The sequence below is a fragment of the Nesoenas mayeri genome, assembly GCF_963082525.1.
Source record: "Nesoenas mayeri genome assembly, chromosome: 2".
Classification (NCBI taxonomy): Eukaryota; Metazoa; Chordata; class Aves; order Columbiformes; family Columbidae; genus Nesoenas; species Nesoenas mayeri.
The window spans coordinates 148,018,320-148,041,793 of NC_137543.1; the positions used below are offsets into that span (position 1 = coordinate 148,018,320).

The 23,474-nt window shown below is 40.6% G+C and overlaps 1 protein-coding gene across 1 annotated transcript in view; it reads left to right on the forward strand.

The window, feature by feature from the left end:
* The window catches only part of SVIL (supervillin), a gene marked incomplete at its 5' end in the record, with an annotated part of 73,095 nt that extends 52,418 nt beyond the window's left edge, over positions 1 to 20,677 (forward strand). Inside the window, 20 exons of the mRNA XM_080340371.1 lie at positions 450 to 539; positions 624 to 710; positions 1,767 to 1,944; positions 2,235 to 2,407; positions 3,640 to 3,795; positions 4,545 to 4,681; positions 5,190 to 5,337; positions 5,462 to 5,607; positions 7,006 to 7,181; positions 7,278 to 7,419; positions 7,764 to 8,040; positions 9,927 to 10,078; positions 11,266 to 11,371; positions 12,183 to 12,390; positions 13,047 to 13,180; positions 13,859 to 14,014; positions 14,401 to 14,544; positions 18,719 to 18,840; positions 19,649 to 19,804; positions 19,930 to 20,677. Coding sequence (XP_080196497.1) covers positions 450 to 539; positions 624 to 710; positions 1,767 to 1,944; positions 2,235 to 2,407; positions 3,640 to 3,795; positions 4,545 to 4,681; positions 5,190 to 5,337; positions 5,462 to 5,607; positions 7,006 to 7,181; positions 7,278 to 7,419; positions 7,764 to 8,040; positions 9,927 to 10,078; positions 11,266 to 11,371; positions 12,183 to 12,390; positions 13,047 to 13,180; positions 13,859 to 14,014; positions 14,401 to 14,544; positions 18,719 to 18,840; positions 19,649 to 19,804; positions 19,930 to 20,016 — 2,975 coding nt within the window. The 3' untranslated portion in view covers positions 20,017 to 20,677. The remainder of the gene's footprint in view (positions 1 to 449; positions 540 to 623; positions 711 to 1,766; positions 1,945 to 2,234; positions 2,408 to 3,639; positions 3,796 to 4,544; positions 4,682 to 5,189; positions 5,338 to 5,461; positions 5,608 to 7,005; positions 7,182 to 7,277; positions 7,420 to 7,763; positions 8,041 to 9,926; positions 10,079 to 11,265; positions 11,372 to 12,182; positions 12,391 to 13,046; positions 13,181 to 13,858; positions 14,015 to 14,400; positions 14,545 to 18,718; positions 18,841 to 19,648; positions 19,805 to 19,929) is intronic.
* Positions 20,678 to 23,474: the final 2,797 nt, after the last annotated feature.

The window sequence follows — 23,474 nt, forward strand, 5'->3', positions numbered from 1 at the left end:
GGGGATGAGAGAGTGGTGGTGGTGGTGAAGGTGCCAAGCAAGATCTTGGTTGTGTCCCTTCAGAAAAGTTGCATGTTTTTAAAATGTGCTTGTGGTAGTACTGGAATCCAAAATTCAGACCAAACGAACATCTGCTAACTTGAAAACAAGCAAAATGACTGCATTCAAGAGAAAGCATGTATCTTGTGTCAGCTTGCTTACAGACACTTAGAAACAGAGCTTTGTTCTTGTGAATGGGACAGTTTCTGAGGCTGCTGTTGATTTAAGGAGCAGGCAGGGCAGCACACGCTGCTGTCCCTAATACAGCATTTGTGGAGGTTGGTGACGTACGAGGGACTGTAGGAAGTAGCCAGACTCATCTGCTTTCCCTAAATGGCTTCCCCGTCATCACTGGTGGAAATACGGGCTGACACAGGACTGCATTTCCTTTGTTCTCTGTTCTGACACAGGCCTGGCTTCTCCAAGTGCGCTAACGCCAGTAGCATCCCCTTTCAGTAACCGGCAGAAGTCTACCACTCCAGTGACGAAGCCCTTGGAAGGTAAGGAATAAAAATGGCTGAAACATGTTCAGGCTTTTTTTTACTTCCTTTCAATTAACAAGTTTTACTTCCTGTTTTTCTTAGAAATTGAAGCCAGGCCTGATATGCAATTGGAATCAGATATGAAGCTTGACAAGTTGGAGTCATTCTTGGGAAGGCTGAATAACAAAGGTTGGTAGATTTACCAAAGGTGCCAATGTATCTGCCCTCCAACTTCTGTAAATTGCTTAAAGTACCTCTTAGTTAAAATATCTGGTAACAGAAACTGAATATTTCTGTGTTCTGACTGCACTTACTGATCATACAGTTTGTTTTTGTGATTCAGTCTTTGCTGAATTTCAACAAAAAAGCCTTTTGCTATCGTGTTACTAATGCACAGTAAAATAAATCACAAATGCTAAAATAACTTTCTTCTTTCTCTAAGCACTATGTACACATTCTTCTCATGAGCAAAGTGTCTTAAAAGCACACATCCAGTCTGAAACATAGTGCTATATACAGTGAAAAAGCTTAAATTTAGTTTAATCTCGTTAAAATCAAGACACTAAGGTGCTTCCAAGCACAATTCATTCACCTTCCTGCTTTTTTCAGAACTCACTCTCTGTAGCAACTCGTATAGCGTGTTGGCTCCCTATGAAGCTATCTAGAGTTCTCTGTTTTTTCCATCTCGTGTGTCTGTCCTCCAGTTGTAAGACAAAAATCCTTTTGTAATTCGTAAGGTATCAAAACCATAAACAAACATTCACATTTCAACAGAGGAGACACTAGCATAGGATAATGATTGTGCCATACTCATGAGTCCAAAGTAGTGACTCTTCCACTAGTAGTTCTAGTAGATCTTTTCAAAAGAAGGAATTATGTGGTTGGAGGATAGGTGGAATATACAAGACCACAAAATGCGTGTATCATCCTACCAAAACAAATAATTTTTGATAGTGCCTTTTCATTTGGCCATATTTCCCAACCATTTTCTAATAAAGTTTATTGCATATGAGTAGCAGTTACACTCCATTTTTATCATTCTTTTTCAACAGACTTTTCTACCATCTCTCCTTCAAATTCCATCAATTAAAACCAACCAACCAAACAAACAAAAAATCCAAAACAAATAAAAAAACACTCCACAAAAACACACCCCAACAACTACCAAACAAGCCATATTTACCTTTTCTAGGGTTAGAAACTCTAGTATGATTATTTATTGGGTGAGGTGTTTTTTTCCTACAGTTTCTGGGATGCAGGAGACAGTGCTGACAGTCACAGGAAAATCTGTGAAAGAAGTGATGAAGCTGGATGACGATGAAACATTTTCCAAATTTTATCGCCATGTGGATTTCCCTTCCTCCTCTGTGCCTTTGGACCTTGATGAGGACTTTGATGCCATCTTTGATCCTTATGCACCAAAGTAAGAATTGGGTTTTGGTTGGTTTTAGTTTGTTTTTTTTTACATTGTTTTAAATGCAGACATAGGGGTGGTGGTCAAAATGTTCAGCTTTAAGTCATCTTGTAGGTATCTTAGTACTGGGCACATCCATTTCTTCTACACATTCCTGAAATCACTCTTCTGCCTGAATCAAGGAACTGATCCTGATTTTCTAACAAGTGTCACACCCAAAATCAAAGCAAATCTCTTGTCATTAGATGATTCTGACTAGGTAGATTAACTGATGGTTGTAAACACTGCTTGTCTTTCAGGCTAATATCTTCTGTAGCAGAGCACAAACGCGCAGTTAGGCCTGTGCGCAGAGTCCAGTCCTCAAGAAACCCCCTGAAAATGCTAGCAGCAAGAGAAGATATTCTTCATGAATATACTGAACAAAGACTGAATGTTGCCTTCATGGAGTCAAAGCGGATGAAAGTAGAAAAAAGTAAGCTAACAGGATGTTTTGCACAAGACACCATCTTGCTATTTTAATTGAAAACAAAACAATCTCAACACAAAAACATAACTGAAGAAATGGAACATTCTCTCTGAGAAGCAATACATTGAGCTGCAAGATTGAAGGTAGACTGTCTAGGAGATCTGTATAGAAGGCCATAATGACATCGTCAGGGAAAGCTACCTACAGCCTCCTAAGGTTAATTATTTACCTTTAGTGCAGTCACCTTGTGCAGAGAGAGAGAGTGCCACTGTGCCTGCAGGGTGAGGACAGGAGATCAAGGCAAGTCGATCTAGCGTTATGTGATGCTGGGAGGGGAGAGCTGGCAAGAACAAATAAACTTTTGTTCAGGTATACTGGCCTCAGTTTTGAATGCTAGTTTTCTCTCAGCAGCTGGAATTAGCCTTCTTGACTTGGAAAGATTAATTTCCGTAAAGGATCAGTGCTCTGTCGCAGCGCTTTGTGTTTTACTTGTGACATGACATTGCTTTCTCCTGACAACAAAACGGATAGCAAGAGACTTTATCGTAAATTTTATTCAAAGGTTTATCTAGCCACTTTTACCATTTTGGATACAAATTTTCCTTATTACATTCAAATAAAGAGAGATCATCTTTAAACATTGCCTGTATTGATGGAAACACTGATTATATGTGTAATACTTCGTTCTTTTTTGATGGAAAAGCATTTCCCTGAGCTATAAATTCATAAAGTGCTTTGTATTTGGTTGAGAAATAAGCAAATGTAACCAAGAATTTAGACTTTAAGTTTACAGTAAAATGTGACTAAGACTCGAAAATGTAAGTGGCTATTGGATCACACTGGCTGAGACAAATCTGAAGGGAATTTCAGTTAATTAGTCTTGGATACTCTGCTTTATTTTATCTCTAATAAATTATTAGGCATTGAAGATCTACATGGTACTTCACAAAACAATGGGTAAGACATGTTTCCTAGCAAAGTTCATATATTTCCCAAAAAACAGAACCCTAACACTGACAGTTTACCCTTGGATAATATCTAGAAACATAGGTACTGCTAAACCCACAAAGCTTTTGGGCTAGCAGTTAATCTGAGTCCAACCTGGTTTTGCCATTGCCTTTCAGGAAGAGAAAAATTGAGAATAATGGGGGGAAATATTTTTTTCAAATGCAGCAACCACTTTTTAATAATTTTATCCTTTTTTGTGTTTTATTCTCCAACTTTTTTTTATGTACAAGTGTCTACAAACTCAAATTTCTCAGAAGTAGCACTTGCTGGCTTGGCAAGCAAAGAGAACTTCAGCAACGTTAGCCTGCGGAGTGTTAATCTAACAGAGCAGAACTCTAACAACAGCGCTGTGCCATACAAGAAGCTAATGCTGCTGCAAATTAAAGGTATGCTGCAACTGCTTTTACTTTCCATACATAACAGACTGATTGTAACATATGGGAGTTGCCACCACAGATGGATGCTTGACTTGTTGTAGATCTCGAGCTCAAGATTTATGTCCAAAACCTGAAAGAATAAGTGAGAACTTTGTGACAAATGCAAAACTTTACAAATAGGTTTGCGTTGTGGCTACTGCTGTGTGTTTTCCAAGGAGAAAACAGAATATTTCAGGAATTATAGCCATCTCCTGTGGAAATTTTTGAACTGTCCCGTTCTTCCAGTGCTTAGTATTGCTTGGAAGTGATACAGCAGTCTTCTTGCTCCATTTCTCCTTGCAGTGCATGGTAATGTTTCTGATTCTCCAAAATAATAGTTACTTTTTTGGCAACGTAAAATTCTTGAAACTTTTTACTGTCAACAGAAACTGTGCCATAGCTTCACTTAAGCAAACATAGAGGAACCTGGAATCTGGCTGCTATCTGCCATTTATTTAATTTATTTTTTTTGCCAGAAGGACACAAAGTTGTTAAAGCAAGAACAGGAAATAATAGTAGTTGATAGGAGGCAACATTTTTGTTTCCTGTGAGTAAACCCTTTTTCCACTGTAGTGGTCTTTTAATTCTTCTTTAGCAGTCTGTTTCCATATATTTTGCTACATGTGCTGGGATTGTTTGTATTTCATTCAAAACAAATTAGATCTTGACATTTGATAGCAGTAGTCAGAGGAATATAATTAGCTTTGTTTTCTCTTTAGGAAGAAGACATGTTCAAACAAGATTAGTTGAACCAAGGGCCTCGTCACTGAACAGCGGAGACTGTTTCCTGTTGTTAACTCCACATTTCTGTTTCTTATGGGTAGGAGAGTTTGCAAATGTCATAGAAAAAGCAAAGGTTAGTACTAGTTGGGTCTGTTATTATTTATTTTTAGAACTGTCACAGTGTATGTCTCTTTGTGATTGAGCCTTAGCATCACTTGTCTCAAAAAGTGACATGTAACTGATAGTCAGTGACAGGTAGATATGCAGGATTCCTGTAAATATGTTTTAGCTTGTGCACTGAATGAAAGCCGACAGCAGAATGTGTAGGTTGTGAAGCTGCAAGAAGAAAGAGGATATCCTCAGGAAACAGATTTGCACTCAAAGAAAAAATAGCCTGAATAGCAGGATGTCCTTTTTGTTCCCATGTTCATTAAGATCAAGTCTTGTTTTAAGGCAAATGAATGAATGTATTTCTGTAACATTTTCTCTAGAGTCTGTTTATTTAGTGCATTAACAAATAACCATTTCTTCTGCTCTTTGCTCTGTTATATCCTATCTACTTTTGCCTTCTCCTTGAACAAGATATGCAGAAGTATTCCAAAGGCTTAGGTAATCTGTTCAGTTAACTGTTAATCTCTTAGGCTTCAGAACTTGCAACTTTAATTCAGACAAAGAGGGAACTTGGCTGTAGAGCTTCTTATATACAGACTATAGAAGAAGGAATAAATACCCATACCCATGCAGCCAAAGACTTCTGGAAACTCCTTGGTGGACAGACAAATTACCAGTGTAAGCATTCCTAAAGTTACAGTATCTGATGTTTTATCACAGTAAAATAGTTGAGTCAGTTCTCTTTGGTGAAGATAGTTGGATGTTAAAAATTTGTATTATTTTTGACAATCTTCTCCTTAAGCTGCTGGCAGTCCTGAAGAAGATGAAATGTATGAATCTGCAATAATAGAAACAAATTGCATTTACCGCCTCGTAGAAGATAAACTCATTCCTGAGGATGACTACTGGGGGAAGGTGCCAAAATGTACCCTGCTACAACCAAAAGAGGTATCGTGTGCCACTTACTGCTCCTGTGCTAAGTGCAGGAACATACAGCTGATCACGACTTCTAGTAACTGCAAATGCTCTTGGAGAGGTTCACTGAAAACTGGGTCCTCTGTGTTTCTGAAAAGCTTCTGAACACTTGGCTGTCTAGAGCATGCTGCAGGTCTCAAGAAACTAGCTTGTGTTATCTTTAAAGTGAAATACTATTTCAGGAAGTGTACATCTTTTTGTCAACCGTGGCTCACTCCAAAGTCATGGAGTGTGAAACAGGTAGCACTTGGCAAAAACAAAATAAAATAAAAACCTGTTTTCCCTTTCAAGCATTTTTATTTCTATCCTTAGCAGACTTTTTCCTTTTAAGCAACCATTTCATCCATCTAAGTAGGAATGAGAGACGATTTTCAAAATAAAGACACGATGCATTTTCTTGAAAGTTTTCAAGTTGCTGCCTGTTTGCTGGGCCAGTTACCCATGCTGTATGTTCTGTCAGCCTTTCCTGGCTGCAGGACGAAGCATAGGTCTAAATGTCGGTGGAAGCTGTTGTAACTGGACAGCAATCAGTCATGCAACACAATCAGGTTTTTAGAAATAAGAGCGCTCTAATCTGTTGGTGACTTAGCTGCCACCTAAAGATACACCTCATAGCATTCCCTGTACATGCTTCCAGTCTTCCTCAGCAATTAGACATCACAGTGCAGACCACTACCCTGGTCTTACTTGCATTATCATAGAATCACAGCATAGTTTGGGTTGAAAGGGACCTTCAAAGGTCACCTAGTCCAACCCCCCTGTAATGAGCAGGGACATCTTCAACTAGATCAGGTTGCTCAGAGCCCTGTCCAGCCTTGGCTTGAATGTCTCCAGGGATGGAGCATCTACCACCTCTCTGGGCACCCTGGGCCAGTATTCCTCATGTCTAGCCTGAATTGCCTCTCTTTTAGTTTAAAACCATTATCCCTTGTCCTGTTGTAACAGACCTTGCTAAAATGTCTGTCCCCATCTCTTGTAGGCCCCTTTTAAGTACTGAAAGGCCACCATAAGGTCTCCCTGGAGCCTCCTCTTCTCCAGGTTGAACAACCCCAACTCTCTCAGCCTGTCCTCATAAGAGAGCTGTTCCAGCCCTCTGATCATCTTGTTGACCTCCTCTGGACCGTCTCCAACAGGTCCATGTCTTTCCTATACTGAGTGAGGGCTCCAGAGCTGGATGCAGCACTGCAGGTGGGGTCTCACCAGCGTGGAGCAGAGGGGCAATTGCAGTGCTAGTTGTTAGTGTCACTGCAGAAACTCGGATATTTGGAGGAGTTCATGTTCAATGCACTGTCAGCTTGCAGCACAAGGGAACTGGAGGACCAAGGTACACCTAACCTAATGGTAGGCTGGGTTTTTTTGTTTGTTTTTTAGGTGCTGGTATTCGATTTTGGCAGTGAAGTGTATGTTTGGCATGGAAAGGAAGTTACTTTAGCACAAAGAAAAGTGGCATTCCAGCTGGCAAAGCACTTGTGGAATGGCACCTTTGACTACTCCAATTGTGACATAAATCCTCTGGACCCAGGGGAATGCAATCCTCTCATACCCAGGTATCAAAACTTGAGTTTAGTCTCATTGCAGAAACTTAGGTTTTTTGCCCTTACTCAATTTAATATGTTTGATTTTATTTTTGTTCCCTTCTACAGAAAGGGACAAGGACGTCCAGACTGGGCTGTGTTTGGCAGACTCACAGAACATAACGAGACCATACTGTTCAAAGAAAAATTTCTTGATTGGACAGAGCTGAAGAAACTCGAGAAAAGTTCTAGTGAATCCCTTCATCAGAAGGTGCATATAATAAGCATGCTAGGTATTTCAAACTAGATGACCTAGTTGGGTTGGAAGCCAGGGAAGCTTGCTCTAAAGGATCCAGAGCGCTTTATTTTGTGGGCTTTGACCAGGGGGTCAGAACGCCACCGTAGGTCAGCCTATGGTCAGTCAGCCCACAGAGCTGCTTTATATTAGTGCCAGGCAGCTCAATGAATACTGCCAAGGTGGCTCTGACAAGGCATTAAATGTTGACAAGATATTAAAGTCCTGAAATATGCAGGAATCAAACTGTTTGACTGGAACTGTGGGGTAAGAAGAAAAAAAACTATGCTGAAAGAAACCTCTTCTCTGTTTTTTGACAGGAAGATTCCAGATCTGACTCTAAACCATATGATGTCATGCTAATGGTAGCTGTGCCCCAAACGACTGTAGGCACAGTCTTAGATGGAATGAATATTGGCCGGGGCTATGGACTTGTAGAAGGAGAAGATGGGAGGCAGTTTGAAATTATCACTGCGTCTGTGGATGTCTGGCACATCCTGGAATTCGATTATAGCAGACTGCCGAAGCAAAGCATAGGGCAGTTCCATGAGGGAGACACATATGTGGTGAAGTGGAAGTACATGGTGAGCACTACAGGTTAGTGAGCAATTCCATTTCGTCCTGCTGAAATATGGAGCCCAAAAAGGGCTGCTGTTAGTGGTGACATACAGACCTAGACGTCCTTGCATGTGAAACTGTTTTAAGGGTTAGAAATGCTAATTTAGCCTTCCTAGGCCACTAAGAAGCAGAGCTTATTATTTTATTTTGTTTAAAGCATTAAAAAAACTGTAGTTATTTTTAATACATCAAATGTAATACTGTCCATCTCTGCTTTTACCCAACAGTGGTGTTGTACGTGTTCACAGGACAGCTCATTATTGTACCCACAGCTTAACACCAAAATAACTAGTCAGCTGGACTAATTGCAGTGGTCTGAATGTCTTGCAAGAGAGGTAGGCTTAGCAACGAGGAAAGCCTTTGCTGAGTAATGGAGAGCAGTAACAATGACAGGAAAAGCCCTTGCCAGCTCAATGCCCATGCTGTCCTTTTTGGTCTTTCTGGAAACCCTCTGCTATGGGTTTCAGTCTCAAGTGGAAAATTTTAGCAGTACTCTGGCAAAGAGGCTGCGGCCAGCAGGTAAATGCTGAGAATCAGTCAACGTATGATCATTGGAACTCTCCCTTCTGGCACTAAATTAAGAATAGTTGGCTTTTGTGGTATGTAACATAGAAATAGTCTAAAAAAGATTGTTCCAAATAGGAAAATATTCAAACTGGTTGAAAACAATATAACAGCTATGAAGCTGCAGGCTTTTAGCCAAAAAATGTAGGTAGGTCTTATTCAGGATTGTTGAGTTCAGATACTGGCAAATCCAAGAAAAATACAAAAGCTTGTAAGTCTTGGGAGAAGTGGGTGATGCTAATACTGAACTGTAAACAGACTCCTAATCCAAATGGATGAAACTCTATTCTATCCTTCCAAAACAGAATAAATTTTTATGTAGGAGGCAGTACTTTTATGGGCTGAATGCACAGATAAGGGTGGAAACTGTAATTTTTAAAAGTGACTAGTGGTTTGAGTATTCTCAGATTGAAAGAAACAGGATGTTTTCTCCTAAGTACTTCAGCTGGACGCTGCTCAGCACTGCTGATAGCAAGGCAGAAATTTTAATGGGTTTTTTTGAGAGTCTGGTTTAAAGTTTTTGGTTGGGTTGTGGGTTTTTTTAAATCTTTGATTTAATCATATCTGTTTATCCAGTATTCACTGGAAAGAAGAAAATATTCCATAACTGGTGGTATTGTTGAAGTTCTCTTGCTGTAAACATGATTTGCTTATCATAACAAATAAATACCAATCCTTTAAAAATATATATATATATTTGCTGCTAAGTCACTCAGCACAGACCAACATAAAATAATGAGTTAATTTTTAAAACTAAATAAAAAAAAAACACAACACATAATCCTAACTTTTTTTTTATAATTGCAAAATATTGCTTTGGCATAGTTTTCCTTTCGTATATCACTTTACCAAGAAAGATTTTTCTTTTATGCCTGTAGCTTTCTCAGCTGTTGCTGTTTCCAGTATCCCTCAGCAGCCAGCTACTCTCCTGCTGCCAAAGAACAGTGTGTAATGTGGAAAATGGGCCGTAATGCACTCGTCTGGTAACATGACTGGACGTACCATTTCATATGCAGATTGGCTCAAGTGATGTCAGTTATTTTTCTCTAGATAGTACCAATTCTTCCTACACCTCTTTCTCTGGCCAGCACAGGCATCTGTGGGCTTACATCCACCTGATGAGACAACGCCAACTTTGCATGGGGACATACTGGCTTGGAGACCTAATGTTCCTCCAATTGGACATTTTATCTTTCCTGTTCTGGACGGAATAGTGCTGAGCTGGCAGATAAGATTAAACCATGTGCTGTTTAAACCTATAGCCAGAGTACTTTCTTCAGCATGTGCTTTTTGTTTTGCAGTTGGAAGCAGGCAAAAAGGAGAGCAACAAGTAAGGGCTGTTGGAAAAGAGAAATGTGTGTATTTCTTTTGGCAAGGAAGGCACTCCACAGTGAGTGAGAAAGGGACATCAGCACTGATGACAGTGGAACTTGATGAAGAGAGAGGAGCACAGGTGAGCTTCCTGCAGACCTGGGTGGCAGACCTGCTAAGACTTGCATGCCCAAGTAGCCACTAATGGTAAATGCAGATTATTGTTTTTTGCCTCTTCTCTATAGAGGTGTTCTTGCCAGTACAAATGTCCAGAGCTTAAAATTACTTTTGGCTTTATTTCAACTTCTAGAGACACATAAGCCCCTTTATAGGTTGTCATTCTCAAATCCTACTTCTAAAGATGGTATTTTTGAGGATATCTGAATGAGAATGTCTCCTCTCCCTGCAGGAATAGGTAAAGCACAGTTAAATTAGTGCCTTCACTTCAAGTAAACGTTCAGATAACAGGACTGTCTTCATAGTGCTGAGAACAGGAGAAGCACCTTCTGCCAGGCCAAGGCATGAAAATCCATTTGAAATTTTCAGTTTGTGTGGTCTGTAATTACATATTAGATTGCCTTGTTTTGCAGAGATTCTAGCACAGATTCAGCTAGTCTGAGGCTCAAACAGAGAGGCCGGCTTGCTTAGTCTTTAGATAGAGTTGGGGTTTTCTTGATTGTTACCATCACATAAGACGGGAAGTTTAAAGTTAGTTTCTGTACCTTGATAATGCTGTAATTAGTTTTTTAACAGGAGCATAAACATGACCAGTAAGACAGGAATTTACAAAGGGGAGATACATAAACAAGCTTGATCCAGAGTATGGGATTTTGTGCAACATAGCTGAGTTAGCAGTTGGCTGTATCAGTTCCATAATCAAAATGTTGCATTTAATGAACAAAGAGACATGCATGTTGTTACGTAAACCACTTTTACAACAAATTTGGAACCTACTTCAGTTCCTAATTTTTATCCATAATAGTTTCAAAGAACATCAGGCAAGATGGCCCAGTCCTGTAAAGGATTTGAGTAATGGTTAGTGTAAACTAATTGAAATTCAAGTTTATTTGGTATTCCATATCCTCTGAAACTCTTCGTTGTTGGATTCCAGTTAGAGGTTTCTTTTTATATGCAGGTCACATACGAAACCCATTGCATGCTGATATATGTAGTAATTTAAACAATAGTCAGCAGCTGTAAAGTAGAAGGAAAGCCATCTTCGTGGGTGGCTGTAGCTATATAATTTTTAATAATCCGTAGAGACTAGTTTTCCTGAGTCTGTATACTTGCTTCATTTTTTCATTGAAGAGTGTTGCTTTCAATTTCCAGGTCCAAGTGCTTCAAGGGAAAGAACCGCCATGCTTCCTGCAGTGCTTCCAAGGAGGGATGATTGTGCATGCTGGAAGAAGGGAAGAGGAAGAAGAAAATGCACAAAGTAAATTACTGTTAGTTAAGAGCTTCCACCCCAAAATCCTTTTTATGTGTTGTGAAGGGCTTCGAATTTAGTCTCAACTACCATACTCTGTAGAAAAGGGAAATGAATGCCATGAAAGCCATGAGACAGCTTTGCAATGCTTTGTTTCAAGGTAGTTTGTTTCTTCTTTGTGCATAGCATGGATTTTGTCACCGTAGAGCAAGCTAACCTTATTGTATTGATACGTATATTAATCGTTCTTGTTTTTTAATTAAGCAATGTGCCCATTTAGTTTAAAATATGTTATTTTCTATATAGTCTGGGCGAAAGAATATTTTTATGAGCAGTCCTCTTGCTCCAAGGAGAGCTCTAAGTTTTTGTTACCCATTCATTATTTTTTGCAACATATTCCTTGATTGCTGCAGTTGAGGTAGGAGAATTTCAATGCAAGTGTAGTTGGGACATTTTCCAGTTTGCATCTGAATGTGACCTCCAGTGCCTAAGGTGCACAGGGGAAGAGGAGCTGAATAGATGGACTGCTGTATTTGTTTTCCTTTTTTCCCTGTATGAAACAAAGCAGAAACTTGACTCTTCTGCTCTAAGCTCTTCAACACTTAATACTTGTACCCTTGTAGCAAGGTTTCAGAAAGCATCTTTCCTGCAAGAGCATTTCTTGAGTAGTTTGATGCTTAGCCAGTTTATTCTGTGTCAATATAGGCATGCAATGTGTGAAATTCATCCGGTATGAGAACAGCTGTTCCAGAGCAGAGGTCTTGAATTTTCAGTCCCATGTAACTGTGTAATACTGCTGCACTGTTCCTGTCTGCTCCAGGTGACTGGAGGCTATATTGCGTGCGAGGAGAAGTTCCCAATGAAGGAAATTTACTTGAAGTAGCATGTCACTGCAGCAGCCTGCGTTCCCGGACATCCATGATTGTCCTCAATATAAATAAAGCTCTTATCTACCTGTGGCATGGCTGCAAAGCACAATCTCACACCAAGGATGTAGGAAGAACAGCAGCCAATAAAATAAAAGAACAGTGAGTGTCTGACTTATGTTTTGGAGATGTTTATACAGGCTACCAATTTACTTGAAATAGTCTGCCTCAAAGAAAAGTTGAAATAAATAAAGCTGTCCTCTGAGTAGAACTGCAGCATGTGCATGCTTAGTAAGACATAGGAATGACAGGTAGTTGATTCAGTGGAGTGGGACACGTTCTTTAATCACTGAATGTCAAATGCACTTATTCTTCATACTGTACTAATTAAGGTTGCAAAAAGATAATCTTTGTGCATTTGGAGGGAGATGCTCAATATCAGAATAGTAAACTAACCCCAAGTTGATAGGAAAATTAGAGTCAAGTCTTGTGAATAAGGAAATGAATTTGGGAAAGCATGCAAGGAGGATAGCAGTAGTTACAAAAACAAGCAGTGAGAATCCCTACTGAGACCTCATGTGAGCATCTCCTCCACCTGGGAATGTGATCAGAAATGGTATGAGAATGGTTGCTGGCATTCCATGTCTTGTTTATTGATAATTTTTGTCATCATTTTCAAAAAGCTAATGTCAATATGAAGTGTGCAACAAGCCTGCAGGGTGCCTTTGGGTTCTAATAGTGCAGGTGGCCAGCAGGTTTGTGTTAGTTGTGTTTGGGGCGGGAAAGCTGGGTTCAGTCTCTTTCTTTGTGTTTTGTAGATGTCCGCTGGAGGCAGGGCTGCACAGCAGCAGCAAGGTGACGATTCATGAATGTGATGAAGGATCAGAGCCCTTGGGATTCTGGGACGCACTAGGAAGGAGAGATCGAAAGGCCTATGATTGCATGTTGCAAGGTAGACCTGCATTCCTGTATTTGGCACTTGCATTTTACTTTATTGGTCTGTGGCACTGTGAGATTTAATGTAAAGCTTTTGAAGAACTTCTTGGTAGTTGAGATGATTCCTTCAGGTGCTTCCAAAAATCCCACTGAGTTAAGTAATACTGTTCTAGAAGGAAGGTGCTGGAAAACCACGTGTTTAATTTTGTTCTCTCCCCCTTCTGCAGGCCCTCTGTATTCATGCAGCACAGAGCAACAGTTAATGCTGTTACCAACACATTTTGCTTTTCTTCTGAAGGGACTTAGGAGGCAGTTCTGCACACATTCTTGTGCAGTCTTTGCTTTGACACTGCCAACAAAGGTAGCAGGGGAATTAATTTACCAAGTGGAAATTTTGTCAGTTAAAAAGTGAAGTCTGGGATGAGCTTGCCTCACATAAGCTGCAAAACAACCAGTTATGAAATGTCTGATAGTAACTCGCGAGGATCAGATTCAAGCTGATGGCAGCCAGCCTTTTCAATGAAGTTCTTCACAGCTGTTGCTAGTCCCCGAAGACTTTTGGTCATTTTTCTTGATTTTCCGAAAAACAGAGAATTTGCAGTCACCCTAAAAGTCGATTTTTTTGCTGTTGTTATTCTTACATTAATCTCTGGCATTTTCTATTGGAAATCTTCTCGATTTTTGTTCTTTAAAGATCCTGGAAAGTTTAATTTCACGCCCCGCCTGTTCAGCCTCAGTAGTTCATCAGGAGAGTTCTCAGCCACTGAGTACGTTTACCCTTCAAGAGACCCTGCTGTCATCAATTCCATGCCATTCCTGCAAGAGGATCTTTACACTGCCCCACAGCCAGGTATATGCTTTACAATAATTAAGTAACAAGAAAACAGATAATTATATCCTGTCTTGGGCAGTGATTCAGGAGGTAATCAGTTTTATCTTCATTTATCACTGAAAGTGTGCATGCGATGCTTATACATCATTTAGCAATATCGCTAATTTTTCCATGATAAAGATGCTGAGAACTACTCAAACATACATGTATCCCAAAAGCTTGCTATAAAAATACATTGTTTATATTGGAGAATCTGAGTTCAGCTGGCTGAAAAACCAAAGGGATTGGTAAGCTTCAAAATGGTCCTGTTGTGATGCTGACAAGCATATAAGGTGGGTTGTTTAGGGGATTCTGAGAACTAGTAAGTGGCTAGTGATGGATTTATTGTTTTTTTGGCTGCGTAGCACTGTTCCTTGTTGACAATCACCATGAAGTGTACCTGTGGCAAGGCTGGTGGCCTGTGGAAAACAAAATAGCCGGATCAGCTCGAATCAGGTGGGCCACGGACAGGAAATGCGCCATGGAGACAGTGCTCCGGTACTGCAAAGGTAACAGATTGCTGTTCTGAGTGTGTCACACCTTCCCATGCCCTGCCGTCCCGAGTTGAAAGGCACTCAGGTGCTCCCCAAACATTATTGATAAGCATCAGTGTATTTGAAGATTCATTCACTACTCTTTCTTAGCAACCTGTTTCTCTAGTAATGGCATTGTTCCCAAATTGACAAGGTGCTCTGCTGACTCAGTTCTCAGAGTAAAGGCTTTATTTCTCTTTTGTGCCCCCATTGTGGGAGAACAATTCAGACATCAGATCCTTAAAATTCTGAGAACACAGCCTTTTAAACCTGAATGATTTCTATCTTAGCTCCACTTAGATTTCATAAGCTTCTGTGTATCTGAAAACTGAATGAAGATGCTGTTTGATGATGTAACTGGGTTTTGATTTAGTGGGGGATTTGGAAAGACTTTGAAGATCAAGAACAAGTCTCACATGGAGACAGGTGGCCACTGGAAAGGCTGGAGCACAGAGCTGAGGCTCGTGCTCATTTCTACCAGACAATTATTGTCACTCAGATGCCGTGATTCAGGCTGCAATTGATGGTCATGTAAGAGTACACGGACTAGATTATTTTCTGCACTAGTAGAGTCTCCTTGAGATACCATAATGCTTTCCTCTCACTTCATCTAAGGCTGGGTGAGGCTGGGAACAGACCTTGCGTATTCTGATGGAGGATGAATAGAAAAAGGTGTGGCATTGCCATCCAGGAGAGGGCATAAGTAACAACCGTGTTCTGTTAATTCAGAGCAATTTCTCACTGTGAATAAGTCACTAGGGCTTAATTGGTGTGAACTATGTCCTCTTGCAAGGAAAGCCTGCTCACTTATAGTCTTTGAGACCTCATGGTGCCACTGATTTCTTCTGTAGCAAATAAACTTTAGAACTTGTGACACAGCTGGTGGTAACTGTCATCTTCTCCCATAGACATTTGCATATTTGAAGATGGAAGGTGATACCCTTGTTGGATTCCACCCTTAAGAACATAAGCCAGTCTCTCCTTCCCCACCTGCAGGTCAATTAGGAGTAGGAGCAAGTGTTGTGTTTCTACTCAGTTGTCTCATGTCACTGAGGGGAGGTGGTAACACCTGGCAGTAGACAGCTGAAAACCAGTATTGGAGACACTGAAATGTGACCTTTATTGGACTGCAGTACTGCTCTGCATGGTTCAACCCCTGGTGCCCCTGGCACTGCCCTGCCAAACAGCAGCATTTGTTTAGGAATGGGGTGCTAAAAACAGGGCAGTAATTGGAGGAGTCTTTGGCAGTGACTGCTGAATTTCTAAAGAAGAGGCCAGTTACTTGTCCTTCGCTATCCTCACCCCCAGTTTTTGCAAGTCAGAAGTGATAAGATGCATTTCTTTGAAATGACCACATAAATGTACTTCACAGCAGAACTGAATGTCAGCGCAGAGGAAAGTGCTAAGAAGGGCCCAGAGTTGCTCAGCAGGCTAGCAAGAGAGACGGAAGTAAGATCCCCATCTTAGTGTTCCTGATGCTATCCTGTGTAATCTTCTGGTAATGAAAATCATGTTTTCTGGCCCCAGCAGAGATGGAATCAGATACACATGCTGAGGTTTGGATGCTCTTCCAGATTTCTTGAACTTCATCGAGTTTGGTGATGGGAAAAGAGATTAATACCTTCTGCACTGGATTGAATTTGCGACATCCAAGTTTGATACGCAGTAGAAAGCTCTTTAGTGAATCCTCAGTGGTCTGAAGTTTAGCATATGTATCACAGGACAAGGGTTTTTGCTGAGCGCTCGCTTCATTACCTCTGGCTGTGACTTTACGGCAGTTATGGCTTTATCCTCTTTGCCGTGGGATAGTTCTCAACAGCTTTGGGCTGTGTGGTTGGATAGGTACAGAACACATTTGTTACTGTTAAAGACCAATTCTGCTTGTACTATTTCATTACTAAAGCTGACATGAACTTGCTTAGTAGATTTTACTGTTTAAACTGTGCTGTTCTGGTGGTCTGTCACTTTCACAATCTAGGATTCTGTCAACCACCTCAAAATTTCATTGCATCAAGCTATCAGGGCTGACTAGCTCTTACGCGTTGTTACTTATCAGGATGGAGAAATTGAATTTCAGGAGAAGCCAATGCTGCTGCAATTATTTTGCCTATCAGAATATAGCTGAGTGATCAGAAGCATTAAAATGCTTTTCTCTTCTTTTTCTCTCTCAATTTCTTTCTTCATCTGTATCCCTTTCCCCTCTCTTTCCCTCCCCACTTCCTTTTTTTCCTGGCTTGCAGTGTTTAGCTACATAATGATATGAAAAAGATTGATTATCAACTTTGGATATCCCTTTAATATACCTAGGAGTTCTTCCTTTGCATAAATCTTATTTATCTTGTCAAAATGTCTTTAAGGTTTTTCTGTGGTTTTATCTGCTAAATCAGCAGTCTGGAGAGCTGAGCTGCAGCCCACTAGGAGAGAGAAGAGTCTGGTTTGCCCTTCAGTGATTCTTGTGAGATCAGCTTATGCCAAGGCCAGAGTTCATGCAAGGAAAATGCTTCACCTCTCACATACATTTTCATCTTACCTATACTGAAACATTAGCAAATGTCACTCTCCTTTTATTTCTTGGCTGAATTAGTGAGAGTGGAGCAGTGCAACTGGAGCAAGTTTACACATTTTTTTTCAATGCAAAGTTTTTAAGCTCTTGTTGTATTGTTCATGGTAGACTGAGCAATTAAACCACAGTGAAAATATGTGGAAAAGAAGGCTTAAAATCAAGTATTCAAATGATAGATCTCCTGTCTAAATAGTATAGTTAAAACACTCACCTTTTAATACATTTGGTAGACTACTTCACAGAGCTTTTATCTCCAGTATTCACTTTCATGTCAACATACTCTCTCAAATCAGTTTGCTCCCAACACCTCATGTAAAGCCAAACCTGTAATGCGCAGGTTTGCAAAGCTAGTGGAACAAGGACGTCCTGCCAGGCTCTCCCTTCGCATTGAGCACAGGGCTTGCACCGGCTCCCTGGGTGCTGCTCGGCCGTGGGCAGGAGGGGGCTGAGTTCTTTTCGACCCTTCTGCCTGACAGCCCACATGCATCAAGTGCAGGTGGGGACTACAGGAAAAGACAGGATCATCTGTAATGGATTTATATGTTCTGGAGGAAATATTAGTGCATTAAAGTTGCTCTGAGATTGAATGTAGGGAATGATAGAATTTTGCAATACATAGTTTTTAGGGAAGCCACAGCCCTAAGAAGTGAGGTACTGTCATGTTGCTCTCTTAGTTTCACCTGATTATGAACTCTGCAACATCTTCAGCTTTTCTGTTGCTTATCTGGAAGAAAGATTTTATTAGACTGAGTTATTTGAATCCAAGTAAGACGCAGGTACAATATTTTTTTGAAAGATAGCTCTTCCCAGTCCCTGACTGCTTGTCTACCTCTTTCCAGTAATATCAGGAGTTCATCAGTGCTTTTGAATCTTTGGAGAATTAAGTCATTCAACCAACAGGGCCTTTTTTCACCAGTCCTTGGCATAATGACTTTAACCACTTAATCTGACACAGCATGACTCCTGGGCAGGGTTCTGTCCTATATAGTGTGCATATATACATCTTTTAAAGAAGCAGGACTGTCTTTGAAAATCATCACTAATTACCTTTGTTAACTTTTAGATGCTATTCTTTTGAATTTGTAATATCCAAATGATGGTGTTAGACCTCAGTATCCCAAGTTAAGAATAGTTTAAACGTTATCACTTAAGCCCCCAAGCTTAAGCTTTATTTGCTGCTGGCAGGACACTTCTTCTGAGCCTACCAGAAGGTTTCATTTACCTGAATCTGCCTAATTTCAGACCATCACATTCTGTTTACCCAGATTCTAACTCAGTTTTGTAAACTGAGGAATACGTTGGGATAGGAATGAACTGTGGGGGATTTTCAGCATGCATGGTTTGATCTTTGTGGTCAGATACAGTAAAAGGCAGATTTAAGAACCATGAAAAGCACATTAAAAAGTGTCCTACTACATTAAAAAAATCCTGGTGACATTTATTCCTACTTCCTTAAATTACTTCAGCTTTTCGGGAAAGTACCAATTAAACATGCTTATGAGGGAGCTTTGGATCATGGGTGACATTGCAAAATATGGTACTGTTTGTAATTTCTCCTTTTTTATTATTTATTTTGACTGTTTTTAGGAAAAAATGTAAAGAAGCCCCCCAAATCTTATCTGATTCATGCTGGCCTAGAGCCTCTGACCTTCACTAACATGTTCCCAAGTTGGGAACACAGGGAAGACATCGCAGAGATCACAGAAATGGTAAATCTTTTCTTTGCAGAAACTGTTTCCGGTTGCTACTAATTGTGTTTTGTGTTGTCAGTAACGTTGCTTGTTTGTGCTGTCAAGCCCCAAAATCCAGAAGATGAACTTAGAAAGTTCAGGAGTCCCCATGGGGAAAAAAGTAACAACATAGCTAAATTCTGACTGGGAGTGTGGATATTGGAGGCATTCCTGCTTGTTTTTTCATTTAACTTCTCATATTCTTTTTTTGTTTAGAACAGGAGGAAAGTGTTAGCTGAATCATCTCTTAGAAGGAGATGTGCTAGAGTTTAGCAAAACCACTGTTTCCATCAGGTGAAACAGGCAGCAACCTGCAGTTCTGGTCTGTCCTGCGGACTTGAAGTGCAGGGGAGCAGAATGCCCCGCAAAGGACCCGCTGGCCCCAGACCCCAGCACGGACTTCCCCACCCGGGAAGTGGAGTCACAGCTGAATTCCATGTGGCTGCTTTAAAAGCCTTCAGTGAAGGGGCACCTCAGGGCAGATGATGTTTTCTGCTTTGTAAGTCTCCTGCAGCCATCCTTGGGTGGAAGATGCTGGCTTCATGACTGAACATAGATTTGAGCCTTAAACTGAGATTCTGAGAGTACAGGATATCCTTCTGCTAAGTGCAGACCTTTTTTTAGCTGTGAAATTGTTATAGGGCAGGACTGTCCGCCTCTGTACGGACCTGGACATGTGACTTTGTGCTCCGTGGCCCAGGGTGGATCCCATGACACCTGCAAATAGTAGGAGCAGTTGGTGGCTTCAGCATCGTGATCCTCTTCTGTTTTCCTTCTCTCCCTACAGGATGCTGATGTTTCTAATCAGATAATCCTTGTGGAGGATGTGCTCGCCAAGCTGTGTAAAACGGTGTATCCGCTCGCAGATCTCTTAGCCAGGCCTCTACCTGAGGGAGTTGATCCACTGAAGCTTGAAATTTACCTTTCAGATGAGGACTTTGAGGTAAGGAGAGAATAGGTGCACTGTTAATCTCTGCATGTGTATCCAGTTGTGCCGCAAAGTCATTTGTCAGCTTTGCTACGTACAAGTGTTTTTACTCATGGCATATCCTCTCATTTTAAATGCAGGCTGCATTGGAGATGACAAGAGAAGAGTACAACGCACTGCCGTCTTGGAAGCAGGTTAATCTGAAGAAGGCAAAAGGACTTTTCTAACTTGTGTTTATTGGAGTGAGCACTAAAGGGATGTCTGTTTTCACTTGCTACGCCCTTTACAAGAATTGTACCCCACATTTACAGAATAAATAGAAATAATCTGAAGTTATTAGTGACTACCTATCTGGAGGTGTGTAATATTATAAAAAGCCAAGAGAACTCTTTGGAAATGGAATTCAATTTTGACTCTTAAAGGTTATGTGTTCAAGCTCTGCTCTCCTATGCACTTAAACAGTAGTTTCTTGAGCTACTGCTGCAGGTGTCCTTTGGCTATATACAATACTTGCCATTTTTGTTTTTGAAGAAGTTCTCTTTGTAAAGTGTTATTTTGTTAGTTTGTGGATTACAAAGAATTTATATTTATATAAACACATAGAACAAGTATGTATTTAACAATGCAATATATATTCACTTTCAAGACTTTCATGTCAAAACTACAGAAAAGTAGCTGGATGGCAGTTGCTCGTACTGAACTAGCTATACCACCAACATGTATCTCCTACGCATTCTGAAAAGTTTCTCTCTGCAATAGGTAATGAATTGTTCTCAGTGCTGCTTCAGGTGCTAAACCGAACAAAGCATTTGTATTTATAGCATGGATTTCTTGAGAAACTATGCGAATCAACCTTTATACTTTATTATCCAAAAAATGTATAGTGCCTTGTTTTTTGTGTACAGTTTATATACAAAAAAAATAAGATTGGTCTGCTTTTTGAAGATGGCTTAGAATGGTCTCCTATGTTACTTTTATAATAGTAGAAATAAAAACATCTCAGTTTCTAATACTTGTTGTAAACATTAAACGTCTTTTGTGATATAAGAACCAAAAGTAAAAGCTTCTGAATAAACTCGTAGCAACGCTCTGACTTGTCATTATTTTGTACTGTAATCTATGCCAAGTCATTGGAACCTTCCATAATGTGGTATTTTATCAAGATATTTTAACCTTAGGTATCTGCAGGTGTTGTACAGAGTTATCATTTGAGAAGCAGATATGTAGAAAAAAAATCAATGTATGAAATAAAAGGTTGTACAACACTTTATTGCTGATCATTGGAACAGTCACACAACTCCTGTATGCTTCAGGCTGCCCTGTTTTATACATGAAACCAAAATTATTATGCCGGTTTTCAAACTTTGAAAAAGTCTTTTCAACCATTGTGCGACTGAGAGTAAAACTTGAACTGAAAACAAGTATGGCATCGTGTCCATTCTTTCAATATACACCAGAGTCAAAATTGTTTTCGTCCACCTAATTAGCACATTGAATAGACTACTCGAGTAAAAATTTGCTGTTGTTTGAAATGATTTTCTGGCATCTCTGTAACAACTTGTGTGGTTCCTCTCTGGTGGCTTTAGTGGATTTCACATTTTCATTCCTGCTCGTGTGAGTTGCCTCTGCCCTGCAGCCCTTCAGCGCTGCTCCTGCCTTGGTGGAAAGGGATCACCCACAGGGCTGCCTGTGCCATTCTCCTAGGCCCAGGGAAATTGAGTAGGATATTTGAACATGTGAGGTGTGGATTTCACCAAGATCTGCACTAAGTATTGCCCCACAGTTAGAATTAGTCCTGTTTTGACAGATCAGGTAGTAAGTTGTAAGGTGCCTTTAACTAAATAAACCAAGTCTAGAAGTAGACAAGTACTCTTCACCTGACTTGAGATATTACCGGTGAATTTTCAGCACCGATGTTATTTCCGTTCATTACTGGTTTCTGTCAAGAACTGAAAATAAAGAACCCAAGAAAAGGGTAGCAACAGTATTCAGAGTCAGGATGTTTCTTCTATAGCCTCCAGCCAAATGCAGGGTGTTTAAATGTCTGACAGTTCCTGAGAGGTTCTCAGCTCTGTCTTCTGCAAGGGGGCTGCTCTTGGTTTGAAAAGGCACGGCTTTATAGGGACACATTTCTTTTTTAAGCACTGAGAGGTTTCCAAAGTCACTCCTGTATTCATCTAAGTATTTTTGCACCCGTATATTTTCCTCTTTCACCCTCTCTAGTGATAAAATCAAGCAGGAATGAAGTTTTGTTTATTCATGTTCAATCTGTGCTGTGGGGGTGCAGATTCCAGTGTTTTGAATCTTCTCTCAGCAGAGAGCTGATTTGCATAGCATGATTGACCTTGTTTTTCCCTCTGCCAGGGTGGTATCATTTGCTTTTGTTTTTTTGAAAACACTGTCAGTCCTCTAAGTGCTGCTGAAGGGCAACATCCACCCACCCTTAAAGCCTTTAGAATCTCAGCTAGAAGACAAGACAAGCCGGCATGGGGACCTGCAAGCAGTGGAACATAACCCACTGTTGTCAGCTTTCAGAGTTACCGTCATTTATATACAATTTGATATCTCGTGTCTCAGTTCCAGGAACCGGGACACAGAACCCAGCTTCCTATTTAAGTGTTTTGCTCCTAACATTGTGTAAGAAATCTTCAAGGTTTTGCAGAAAATAAAGTGTTTTTATTGTCCTTAATATACTTGCAACTTATCAAAATGCTGTCCTGAAATGTGAAGCGGACAACAGAAAACAAGTCATTGTAACGGCTCAGACACAACTGTGGGTAATGTTTTAATTTGCTGCACGTCTCCACTGTGGGGATGCCATTTATGGTCAGAAATGGGAAAGGGCCATTAAAATCATCTTGAACTGTTTTTATAGCCCTGCTTGGGGAATACAGCTCAAACGGGACCAGTCTGGGCAATGAGGAGAGGGGTTGTTTGCTTGCATAAAAGAAACCCCCAAGAACACACTTGGTATCTTGGGGGAATTCAAAGTGTCTCTGGTACAGGAACCCAAGTACCTCAAACACAGCATTCTGTGTTTTCTGCCAGCCTCGCGGTTTCCAGGCTTTGAGCTGTGATTCTTATCTCCTATGGTTTTAAACTGCTCAGTCCTGACTCTTAAAAATATTGCTCTTCGATTACACAAACATTCCTGCACACGTAAGGATTTGTTAGCAGTGAAATGGGCTGGAAACACGGATAAATTTGTATGCCAAACCAGCAAATCAAACATGATGTCTGAAAAATCTGCAACCCATATGCTTCAGCCAGAAGAGGAGGGAAAAGGGAAGGTAGGTTGGGTAAGAAAAAACAAAATTAATCATTACCAGTTTGGGGGAGCTTGTTTCAGTCCACTGGCATCCCATCAGTCTCCCAAACGGGTGTTTAGCTGAGCAGGAGCTGTTGGACCCACATGCACAACTGGTGGAAGCTGATTCTGAGCTTGTCTGAAAGCCCGGGGTGCGTTCATGGGAGAGGGCAGGGGGGTGCAGAGTGACCCCCTGGAGCCGCCGGGGCAGAGGCTTTGGCTGGCCAAGACCGTTCCTGGGAGCTGCTCCCCATGGGGCAGCATTGAACCTGCTTGGCTGGAGCGGCAGAAGGAGCAATGTGCCCAGTTCCTGCTGCTAACCCTCGAAGGGAATTTCCCTTTTGGATCAAGTAGCAGATGAGAAATAATAATATTCTC